Consider the following 12,881-nt stretch of genomic DNA (forward strand, 5'->3'; position numbering starts at 1 on the left):
TGGTAAGGCATCTTCCATCTTTTCATATGCTGTGTATTTACACCTCCCTACTATATGTTCCACTCCATGCATCTGATGAAGTGGGTTTTAGCCCACAAAGTTTATGCCCAAATAAATTTGTTAGTCTCTAAAGTGCCACAAGGACTCTTCGCTGTTTTTGAGGACAATACTGACACTTAGGGCAGGTCTACATTACAGCCGAGATTGAGGCTCTGAGATCGATCCACCGGTGGTCGATTTAGTGGGTCTAGTGAAAACCTGCCAAATTGACAGCAGATCGCTCTCCAGTCGACCCATGTACTCTACCCCCAACGAGAAGAGTAAGGTAAATCAACGGGAGATTTTCTCCCATCAACCCCCCACGGTAACTCAACCTAAGGTACATCAACTCCAGCTACATTATTCAGATAGCTGGAGTTGCGTAGCATAGGTCAATTTACCATGGTAGTATAGACAGCCTTAGATTACAAAAGTAAGGTAATTACAGCTTTACACTTCATAATACTCAAAGGACTAATCTTAAGTGATGGATGGTAGAACAGCCTGTGCTTGGAAGATCACAATAAGCAAGAATTAAGTAGAAAGGTTGAATGATGAAGTGCCTTAGAAGACAGCAACAGGTTAGAGACATACTAACAGTAAATTAGTTTCTGTTATTTTATAGTGAACTTGTATTCTGAAACTTCAAGACACACCGGGATGTAAAGGATAACACTGTAGATTAAAAGGATCAATACACTTGCACTAAAAAGCGTGATATTCAATTTAAAAATAATTACTTTTTAAACTAAAAAAAGCAAGATTTCCCCCATTATATTAATTAACCTTAAAGGATTAGAGACTATACACATGGATTCAAACTGTATTTATTTAATTTCACTGTAAACCAAATAAATTAGGTCAATATAAATTCCATTTTGTTGTATGTACATCTATGCCATCAGAAAGCTGTTCAGGCCAGCTAGTGTAATGTGATAAAGTGTACTCCTTCCTTAGCCTTGTGAAGGTTCACATCTTCATTTTCTCTGTCCATCAAATGGTTCCTGTACAGTATGACCAATCTTTCATCCCCAAAGTAGACTAAAATAGACAGAAAATTAAAGTTAGATTTGTAATATATATTTTAAAGTAAAAATGAAAGAACATAGTCTTTCTAAACACAAGACAGGACGTACAACTCTGGTTCAATGCACATTACTACACCTGGGGGGGAAACTGCACTACTGTGCAATGAAGAATTTTGCAGAAATTCATGTTGTGTACGCAGCATTTCCTTCCTCCCCCCACAGAAATGGGCTGCACTGCTGTTGGCCACCACTCCGCAGAGGCCAGCTCGCACATAGAAAACACTGCGGGGGCGAGGGAAGGGAGCTAGAGGGCTCCTGGCAGCTGCAGTTCCCAGCATGCCCTGAGGGAAGGAGATAGCAGCATGCAGGAAACTCCACACAAGTCTGGGATGGAGCATCAGGTTGTTTCTCCTAATCCCTGGGCTCTGAGGGGTAGAGGGTGTGTGTGTCTGGGCTGTGGGGCCCACGGCTGGGCTCTGGAAAGAAGGGGGGAGCGAGTGTCTGGGCTCTGGGGAGGTGGGAGGAGTTGTGGGTATCTGGCCCCCCACCTGGGCTCAATAGTATCTTAGTATACTATCCTTTTATATTAATCAGTTTTGGTACAGTATTACTAAGTTACTGGCACTGCAACAAAGACATTTGTCAAGATTTTTCACTTCCTTTTATTCAGTACTTAAAAATAAAAAATAAAAAAGCATTGGCCTCCTTCCATGAATGTCTTTTTTAATAAACAAAAGAGTTACAGTGAAGCATTTGTCTAATCATCATCAAATCACTTAACTTCTCTGCTCTGCACCTGTTTCCTCATCTATAAAGCAGGTATAGAATGTCCCTATCTCAAAGATGTTGTGAGGCTTACTCTTCTTAAACCGTGTGAAGATCTTCAGATAAAACCCAATATTTACATGTAGTGCATTAATATTTCCTCAAAAGACAGTATTTGAAGAACAATAAGGTTGAATTAAGATTAATCAAAGGTAGGAATGAAACAACGTTAACTCTTTCCTCTTGTGTACGTACATTGATACAATCTTTAATTTACATTATTATCTGTTTCTCAAATACCTCATATAAAACTTACAAGATATCCATTAAATGAGGCAGGCACCTTTTCTCATTCCCTGTGTGCTTTATAAACATATTACATTATATTTTTACGCAATCGTGTAATTTAATCTATCATAATGCATACTCACATGGGTCTAACCTTAACTTCCATTTCCAGAGTTTTGCATGCTTAACTTGACAAATTAATTCTATTTATGTACCTTTTTAAATGGAATTATCTAGATTTTATTTTTTAGAAAGAACTGCTCCCCTCTCAGGTTAACATATTTGCTTGGACAACACTAGAACACCATTCCAAATGAATAGAGGTGAAAAGAATCCCTCTCTCAAGGAGCTTTGCAAATATTATCTCATAACACCAAGAGTATACCAGGGAGATCTGACTCAGTCACTACTAAGCTTCATTCCTAAGTTAGCGGTGAAGCACAACATTCTTCAGCTGCATAACTATAAGCTTTGCAAAGTACTGTATGTGCGTAAGCCGCTATTTGTCAAAAGGTCATAACTCCATCAATCAAAAATAGTTTTAATTAGACTGTTCAAAGGCACTTCCTAGTAAGGCCTGCCAAATATTAACCATCTCCCAGTCATATCAATTCTAGAGCTGCTTGGATTAAAAAAAGGTAGTGAAAGTGTTATGCCATCTGATCGTTAGAGTGGCTCTCATTTATCCCATTCCAAAAAAAGCAGCAAATACTACACATCAATGCACTATTTGTAGTTCTAGTAATAAGACACTTTCACATAAATGATTCTCTCCTACAGTTTTAATAATATACAATTACCCAGTCTACTAGTCTTGGTATATAATAGAGGACTTGGAAAGCTGCTCGTGTAGTTGGCCTGTCTATTCAGAAGCATGGGCCAGTTTGCAGTACATGGCACTATCCCCACTCCAGAATGTCTCTGGGTGTGTGGTTTTTTTGTTTGTTTTTTTAAATTTCCAATAGAAAGCAGTGGAGCTGTTCAGAGGGGCAGGAGGAAGAGCTCATATAAAAAGAATGCATAATAAACACAGGAGCTATGAAAACTCTAAATGAGCAGTAAACTCACAGGCTTAAGAGGGGAAATGTGAAGTAACCCAAATCACTGTTGTATAAAAAAAAAATTAAATAAAATATTCAGTTGGAGAACTTTGCACGCGTGGAGAGAGACACTCGCCCACCATTTGTGGCTGCAGAGGACAAGATATGGGGCTCCTTCCCTCCTTATGAGAAGGAGAGATAAATACCCTCCTATAGCACATCCTGCCTTCACACTGTACAAACTTCATTTCAGACTTGTTGGAGCACAGTGGTGGTGCTTAAATAATTTTCAAGTTCTTTCATGACTTACTAGTTCTCCCTTTCACTATTTTAATGACTAACAAGCTAATTAAAAATTCACTTTTGACAAGAAGCCCATAATGAAGGAAGTTCTCAAACTATGATGACAATGATCAATGAAGATGGCATTTCCTGGCAGTTAATGCCTAGATGGGGAGAGGGGGGGTGGGAGGAAGACACATCTGAGCCTAAAGTTTTGTTTTCTTTCCTAGCTTTCTGCATTATTTTTGCATGTGTATACGTACCTCAAAATAGTTGGCTCCGGCATTCCAGGATCTGCACCTCTCTTAAAACCTGAAATAACAAATATATACCTATATCAGCAGCTAACCAAAACACAGTTGGGGTTCTTTCCCCACTCTCAAATTAAGTAAATTAAAAAAAGCTGTCAAAAAACAATTATATATACACAAATCATACTCTAACAAGTATAGAAACCTCACATTCTTCTCAATATTTTAAGATTAGCACATCTTGTTAGCCGTATTTTAATGGACTGTGTCTTTGCTCTAAAATTTCATAATGACTAACCTCTATCACCTATGCTAAAGCTACATCTTTTGTTATCTTGTTCAGAAAGCAACATAACATTTAGAAGACGACACTCCGATTACTTCTAGCTAGTATAAGCATCCCCCAGCTGTTAATCATAACGTGAATTATGCAGGGAACAGAACCAATGGGTAAAGTTAATTAAGCGAAAGAAGAAAGAAATGGGAAAACCCATTTAAGGTCCCTCTGAAACTCTCATTAATATGTCATGAAACAAGATTTTCCTTTCTTTTCTTTTAAGCAAACAGGAGGGAACAAAATCCACTCAGGGAACTGTAGGTCAAGAAGAGGAAAGTGAAAGACAAGTCTATATTTTCTCTCACCTCCTTCCTCCCCCCCCCCCCCGTACTTCCAAAAATTTAAATTTGTATGCACAGGTTTATTCAGTTTTAGCAAGTTACACAACTCTCCAAATAGCCAATCACATCACATTTTTCCACAATATTTTTAAACACATTACCTGTGTACTTTAACAAGCGATGTTTATCAGATGCAGGATTTATGTAGCACTTAAAGTATATTTGAATATAAATTAGGGCTGTCAATTAATCACAGTTAACTCACACCATTAACTGAAAAAAATTAATCTGAAAACTGAAAATTTATTAAATATTTTAGATGTTTTTCTACATTATCATACATATTGTATTCTGTGTTGTAATTGAAACCAAAGTGTGTATTATTTGATTATAGATATTTGCACTGTAAAAATGATAAACAAAAAAATAGCATTTTTCAATTCACCTCATACAAGTACTGTAGTGCAATCTTTTTTTATCGTGAAAGTGCAACTTACAAATGTAGATTGTTGTTACATAATTGCACTTAAAAACAAAACAATATAAAACTTCAGAGCCTACAAGTCCACTCAGTCCTACTTCTTGTTCAGCCCATTGTTAAGACAAACAAGTTTGTTTACATTTACAGGAGACAATGCTGCCCTCTTCTTATTTACAATGTCACCTGAAAGTGAGAACAGGCATTTGCATGGCATTTTTGTAGCTGGCAGTGCAAGGTATTCAACGTGCCAGATACGCTAAACATTCGTATGCCCCTTTATGCTTCGGCCACCATTCCAAAGGACATGCTTCCCTGCTGATGACACTTATTAAAAAAATAATGCATTAATTAAATTTTTGTGAGTGAACTCTTTGGGGGAGAATTGTATGTCCCCTGCTCTATTTTACCCGCATTCTGCCATATATTTCATGTTATCACAGTCTCGGTTGATGACCCAGTACATGTTATTCATTTTAAAAACCACTTTCACTGCAGATTTCACAAAATTCAAAGAAGGTACCAATGCGAGATTTCTAAAGATAGCTACAGCATTCAACCCAAGGTTTAAGAATCTGAAGTGCCTTCCAAAATCTGAGAGGAACGAGATGTGGAGCATACTTTCAGAAGACTTAAAGCGGAAACTACAGAACCAGAACCACCAAAAAAGAAAATCAACTTTCTGCTGGTGGCATCTGACTCAGATAATTAAAATGAACATGAGTCGATCTGCACTGCTTTGGATTGTTATCGAGCAGAACCCATCATCAGCATGGACCCATGTCCTCTGGAATGGTGGTTGAAGCTGAAGGGACATATGAATCTTCAGTGCATCCGGTACATAGATATCTTGCGATGCCGGCTACAAATGTGCCATTGGAACACCTGTTCTCACTTTCAGGTGACATTGTAAACAAGAAGCAGGCAGCATTATCTCCTGCAAATGTAAACAAACTTGTTTGTCTGAGTGATTGGCTGAACAAGAAGTAGGACTGAGTGGACTTCCAGGCTCTAAAATTTTAGATTGTTTTATTTTTGAATGCAGTTTTTTTGTACATAATTCTACATTTGTAAGTTCAACTTTCATGATAAAGATTATGCTACAATACTTGAATTAGGTGAATTGAAAAAATACTATTTTTTTTACAGTGCAAATACTTGTAATCAAAAATAAAGTGAGCACTGTACACTTTGTATTCTGTGTTGTAATTGAAATATATTTGAAAATGTAGAATATATCCAAAAATATTTATATAAATGGTATTCTATTATTTAATCGCGTGATTAATTGCCATTCATTTTTTAAATGGCTTGACAGCCCTAATTTAAATGAATTAAAAATTGTTAGCACCATTCATAGCACAATTAAAAAGGATTGTGCCAGCACTAAAAATAAACTCTTCAAATCCTACATTACTACTAGTGCTATTTAAAAGGTTACACAAAACTGTGATTTGTAAAGAAAATAAGATACTTGACAGTCTGCTAATGCACAGGGGTTTTTTTTGTTTGTTTGTTTTTTTAAAGCAATTTGTATTGGGGATTAACTCTTTCAACTAGAATTCAAAAAATTCTAATTTATTGAAGTAACCTTGTGCTACAAAAAAAAGATGCTTTTTGCTTCAAAGGCACTGAATATATTGATCAAATTATATTTTACACATCATCCTGTACCATTTCTATAAAGAAAGGTCTTTCCCCTCTGATAGATAATTACTAAGGGCCTGTGTGATTCACATGCCACTTAAGTCAATGGGAAGACCTCCACTGATTTCACTGGGCTTTAGATCAGACCTTGAACAAACAGCCAAAGTATGATTTGAGAATGCAAGGAAGAATCTGACCCATTAACTTTCAATTGCTGTATTTTCCACTTTGGACTGCTGACAGTTATTAAAGGGAAAACTCATAGAACTGATTCTCCAATACAAGCTGCAACTTAAAACAAGATTTAAGTCAGCAAGCAGAGAACTTTGATCAAAATGATTATTTTAATTTAATTTCATATTTGTCTTTATTTCCCTCTAGAGAAAAATTGATTCTCATTGGTTGGTAAACATGAAAACATGTTGATTTTCAACTAAATATAGCCTTTACACTAAATTTTCTACTGTTTGCTAACCAGGAAAATGCTTTTAAAAAAAAGTGTATAAATAATAATGTAATTGTATTGCTTAACATACATTTATTCAGATTCTTTAATTTTCACATTTCTCTTATGTCAGAAAATGGTGAATGATGCATTTTTTTATTTACTAGTTTTCTAATTTTTTATTTTTTTTTATTCGTGATGTGTGTCAAGCTGCATTTGGATAGAAATTGGAATTCAATTATAAAAAGGTACAAAAATAACATCTTCAATTTTGTTTTTAATTAGCTAACTAAAACGATCTTAAATGTATTGGATAGCTTAATCAAACATGTGCATTTAAAACTAAGTAATTTATTTTAAAAAGCAAGTATCTGTAGTTAGTAAATTGAACTGATTCCTTCCATCACCATGTCGTTTGAGATTTTAGAACTAATAAATCTCATCATCTCACACCTTTTTTTTTATTCGTTTGAAAGAAGAAAACAAGCTTTCCTGCTTTAACTTCCAATAAGTTTCTCAACTCTGAATAATCAAATTGAATAAATTGAAAAGAAGAAAATAGTCTCTTCATACCTGCCAGAGGCTACTGTTGTCAGAAACTAGTTTAGCACTTTAACAAATTCTAGTTCCAGTTGCTTAGCCAGCGACTTCCACCAATTCAGTGGTTTAATTTTCTTAAAACTTTGGTGGCAAACATGTACTGCTTGAATATTATTGTTTGTTCAATTCAAATGACAATAATAGATTATAGTAAGTTTGGGCTTAATGAAGGTTGTCAGTTTCAAATTTTAAACAGGTTTATTCTTTTAAAAATATATCTAAAACAAATCCAATTTAAATAAAAAATGAAGGCCTTGTCTACACTGCCACTTACAGCACTGAAACTTTCTTCGCTCAGGGGTGTGAAAAACACCCCCCCCCCCCCAAGTGATGCAAATTTGAGCACTGTAAAGCAGCCCCGGAGCCTTTGGAGGCTGGGGGGTGGGGGGGGCAGCGTGTCCAGAAGCGGAGAGACTCTGGCCCCACCTCCTCCCTTCTTGCTCTGCTGCCTCTCCTTGCTCCCTCTGTTGGGGAGAGGGGCTGTGTCCCACCTCTCCTTCTCTATACCCGTTCATAAGCCAACCCCCTTCTCTGGTGCGTTCCTTTTTTACTAAAAATAATTCAAATTATGAACGAGTATATTTGGTAAGTTTGAACATTCAGACTCAAAATTAGGCAGCAGGATTAAAGAAATAACTGGAGTCTTTTTTTAAAAAAAAGACATAACATTTAAACTGATCATAAAGATGTTTTATCCACAAAACTGTAATAGATTTAACATATGCAATTGTTAAAGAGTACATAGGGGACACAGAAGACCTAATTTTTCCAGTTATTTATTAATTGGAAAACAAAGACCTTTTAATCAGACTTTCATGCTGCATTTCAATCACAATACCACAAACTCTTTTTTCCTAAGGCTAAGCTCCTTAGGGCAGAGACTTTGCATCATTTGTTTTTAAAGTTTGACCAGCATACTTTGGTGCTATGCAAACAAAGCTCTTGCACTGGGCATCTTTTCTCTATGGCCATGTCTACATGACAGCAACACAGCGACAACACTGCACCCATGTCACCATAGTGTAGACACTTCATATGTTCACAGAAGGGTTTTTTCCATCACCATAGTAGATCTACTGCGTCCAGAGGTGGCAGCTAGGTTGACAGAATAATCCTTCAATCAACCTACCGTAGCTACGTCTACAGTGAGGGTTAGGTTGGCCTAACTCAGGGAGTCTCAAACTGAGGGTTGGGACCCCTCAGGGAGTCACGAGGTTATTACATGTGGGGGGGGGGGGCAGGGGTGTCGCAAACGGTCAGCCTCCACCCCAAACTGTGCTTTGCCTCCAGCATTTATAACTGTGTTAAATATATCAAAAAGTGGTTTTAATTCATATGGGGGCGGGGTCTTACTCAGAGGCTTGCTATGTGAAAGGGGTCGCTAGTACAAAAGTTTGAGAACCACTGGCCTAACTACATTGCCTAGGATGCAATATTTTTCAAAGCCAAGAGTGACATAGCTAGGTCGATCTAATTTTTAAGAGTAGACCAGGACTAAGCCTGTAGCTGGCAGCCAGAACCTAAGGCCTTGCCTTTACTAACTAAAACTTAACATGTATAAAAATTACACTCCCCTCCCCAACACGGCCATTGCCTACAGCAGTAGCTCTCAACCAGGGATACACGTATCCCTGGGGGTACGCAGAGGTCTTCCAGAGGATCATCAACTCATCTAGATATTTGCCTAGTTTTACAGCAGGCTACATACAAAGCACTTGCAAAGTCAGTATCAACTAAAATTTTATACAAACTGAGAAAACAAGCAATTTTTCAGTCATGGTGTGATGTGACAACTGTATTTTCATGTCTGGTTTTGTAAGCAAGCAGGTTTTTCCAATGAGGTGAAACTTGGGGGGACGCAAGACAAATCAGGTACAGTAGCCTGGGAAGGTTGAGCGCCACTGGCCTAAAGGAACAGAGCACAGGTCTAGGTGAAGTCAGGTCACTTAAGTGTCAAACTCCACCCTAGTGCCTGCAACTATGGGGCGCGGCAGTTCTGGAGCACACGGGGGCCTTGCCTCCCTCCCCAGCGGCCACTGGAAAGGGGCGGGTCTGGGCGTCGTCTCCCCGGCAACAGCCCTTGGCAAGGGCGGTTCTGGAGCGGCGAGGCCTGGCCTGTCCCTCCAGCCCAGCGGCCGTTGGAAGCGGCGGTTCCGCCCCAAAGGACTAAAGGCTAAACAAGGCGCCGCGCGCTCAAGAGCCCCCTTTTCCAACGGCCGCGAGAAGGGCGGAGTCAGGCGAGGCCCCCGGCCCGAACGCGCCAGCCCCTCCGCCCAACCGGCAACAACCGCTGCGGGTGCGGGACTGGCCCCCGCGTGACCCGGAATCTCCCGCTACCCCCCCCCCCGACCGGTGAGGGGCTAACCCACGTGCTCCAGCCCGCGCCCCAGCTGGGAGTGGGGGGCGCAGTGTTCCCTCCCCGGGCCCCACGCGGCCAAGCGGGCCTCGTGACCAGGCAGGCTCCCCGAACGGGGACAGCGCGGCTCCGCTCTCCGGGCCGGGCACTGACCTAGATAGAGCACGACGGGGATGAAGCCCCAGCGGATCGCGAACTGGCCGCCCTGGAAGAGCTGCTGCAGCCGCTGCTTGGCCTCTTTGCTCAGCTTCGGCATCCCGGCAGCGCGAGAGACGGAGCGCTGCGCGCGGCCTTAGGGCTTGTAACTGCGCAGGCGCGGCGCCCGCGGGAACGTAGCTACCTGCTCAGGCCCCTCCACGTCACAGTGCGCGGGGGAGGCGGGGCCGCGCGGACACACTCGGAAGGGGCGTGGCGTTGGGAGCCTCTTGGCGAGCGCGGGATGGAACAAAGCGTCAGCGTCTCGTTCCCGCCTTAGGCCCTTTGCCTGTGGCGGAACGAGAGCGGGCTGGACTCCCGGTGCCTCGTCCCGCTTCCTGGGCCTCGCAGTCACCCCCTGAACGCGCTGCCGCAAACGCACCCGCGGGCCGCCTCTGCTCAGCCTGGGGCCTCGCTGCAGCTGTGGACGCGAGTCCCGGCCTGGGCCTCGGCTCCAGCGCCGTGGGAGCAATTACTGGCATTGCTTGTTGGGCCCAGCTGTGTTCCCGGAGGTAGAGCGTGGAGCCTGTCCTCCACGTTACCAACCACAGGCCTTGCAAACCCACATCTGAGGCCCACCTGAATCATGTAAATAGTAAAGCTGGGCTCTTTTCATTTGCCTGCTGGGCTCTGAGCCTTTAGGCTGCAATCATAGAAACATAGGGCTGCAGGGACCTCCAGAGGTCGTTTATTCCAGCCCCCTCATCTGGGGCAGGGCCATGGCCATGTACTCCTAGACCATACCTGGCTGATGTTTGTTCAACCTGTTCTTAAAACCTCCAGCGATGGGTGTTGGATTGAAATTCACCACTTAGCAGATAGGTCTAACATCTCTATTAAGGCAAAATATTACCAAACCGTATCAGTTACTTACAAGTGGGAAGCACATCAAGACAATCTCACCAGTACCATAGTCCCTTCCAATACTGGACAATTCACAGCTTCATCTTCCCTTTGTTGCACAAATTATGTATAATGTTTTGATATCTTTTCTTATACATATGTATTAGGGCAGGTCTACACGTGCAGTGGTGTAGCGCATCTGGTGAAGAGGCTCTATGCAGACAGGAAAGAGCTCTCCCATTGGCATAATAAAACTACCTCCATGAGCAGCAGAGCTTCTGCTGACATAGTGCTGTCCACACCAGCGCTTATGTTGGAGTAACTCCTGTAACTCGGGGGGGAATTCACTCCCCTAAGCGACATAAGTTCTGCTGACATAAACAGTAGTGTAGACAGTTAAAGTCTCTTGTTTTCTTATAAACTCTTCTCTCCTGTCAGTACAGGCTTTATGCTCACTCAAACCAGTTTCTTCTAGTTTTGTAGCTACTTTATCTTTTCTTTTTCCCCACAGACATGAGGCGATGGATGAGTCATTTCTAGGAAGAAATAGCCAAAACAGCAGACGTAGTAGTAATGGAGGACTTTACCTATCCAGACATCTGTTGGAGAAATAATAAATAAAACACAAAATTTCCAGAAAGTGCTTGGAAAGTATTGGGGACAGCTTTTCACCCCAGAAAGTGTAGGAACTAACCAAGGGGGATACCCATTTTAAATTTGATTCTGACTAATGGAGAAATTGGTAACATCTGAAGGAGAAGGAAATCTGTGTGAAAGTGATCGTGAAATGACAGATTTCATGATTCTAAGGAAAGAAAGGATCAAGCACCACAAAATAATTACAGTACACTTCAAAAAAGCAGACTTTAACAAACAGAGAACTGGTAGGTGAGATCCCATGGGAAGAAAAATCTAAAGGAAAACAGATTTAAAGAGAGCTGGCAGTTTCTCAAGGAGACAATCTTAAAGGGACGACTGCAAACTATCCCAATATGAAAGATAGGAAGAACAGTAAAAGGCCAATGTGGCTCCATCAGGAGCTCATTAATGACCTGAAATTCAAAAGGAATCCTACAAAAAGTGAAAATATGGACAAATTGCTAAGGAGGAGTACAAAAGAATAATACCAGCACGGGGGGGGGGGGGGGGGGGGGTCAGAAAGGTACTTGGGTTCATAGAATCATAGAAGATTGGGGTTGGAAGAGACCTCAGGAGGTCATCTAGTCCAACCCCTTGCTCAAAGCAGGACCAACCTGAACTAAATCATCCCAGTCAGGTCTTTGTCAAGCCGGGCCTTAAAAACCTCTAAGGATGGAGATTCTACCGCCTCCCTAGGTAACCTATTCCAGTGCTTCACCACCCTCCTACTGAAATACTTTTGAAATAGTTCCATGCCCTTTGGAGGCCAGCATTAGAATTCAAAACAACCTTGACAAATTGGAGAATTGGTTTGAATTCAACAAGATGAAATTCAATAAAGACCAGTGCAAAGTACTTCACTTAAGAAGGAAAAATTAAATGCACAACTACAAAATGGGGAATAACAGGCAAAGTGGTAGAACTGCTGAAAAGTATCTGGGGATTATAGGGTATCACAAATTGAATACGAGTCAACAATATAATGCAACTGAAAAAAGGCTCGGATGTTTGAACAGGAGAGTTGTGTGTTAGACCCTAGAGGTAATTGTCCTGCTGTACTTGGCACTGGTGAGGCCTCAGCTATTGTCCTGGGTCCAATTATGGACGCCACACTTTAGGAAAGATCTGGACAAATTGGAGAGAATTCAGAGGAGAACAACAAAAATGATAAAAGGTTTAGAAAACCTGGCCTATGAGGAAAGGTTAAAAAAATTAGACATGTTTAGTGTTCAGAACAGAAGACTGAGCGGAGATCTGATAACAATCTTCAGATATGTTAAGAGCTGTTATAAAGAACATTGTGATCAATTATTCTCCATGTCCACCAAATTTAAGACAAAAAGTAATGGGCTTAATCTGCAACAAGG

The 12,881-nt window shown here is 41.0% G+C and overlaps 1 protein-coding gene across 1 annotated transcript; it reads right to left on the reverse strand.

The window, feature by feature from the left end:
• Nucleotides 1–850: 850 nt before the first annotated feature.
• Nucleotides 851–10,185, reverse strand: TOMM7 (translocase of outer mitochondrial membrane 7). Its single transcript, XM_005290843.4, has 3 exons — nt 9,991–10,185; nt 3,706–3,754; nt 851–1,080 (listed from the first exon to the last, which is right to left on the reverse strand). Exons 1-3 carry the CDS (start codon nt 10,091–10,093, stop codon nt 1,065–1,067), a joined length of 168 nt encoding a protein of 55 aa, XP_005290900.1. The 5' UTR covers nt 10,094–10,185; the 3' UTR covers nt 851–1,064.
• Nucleotides 10,186–12,881: the final 2,696 nt, after the last annotated feature.

Source organism: Chrysemys picta, chromosome 2, assembly GCF_011386835.1.
Source record: "Chrysemys picta bellii isolate R12L10 chromosome 2, ASM1138683v2, whole genome shotgun sequence".
Classification (NCBI taxonomy): domain Eukaryota; kingdom Metazoa; phylum Chordata; order Testudines; family Emydidae; genus Chrysemys; species Chrysemys picta.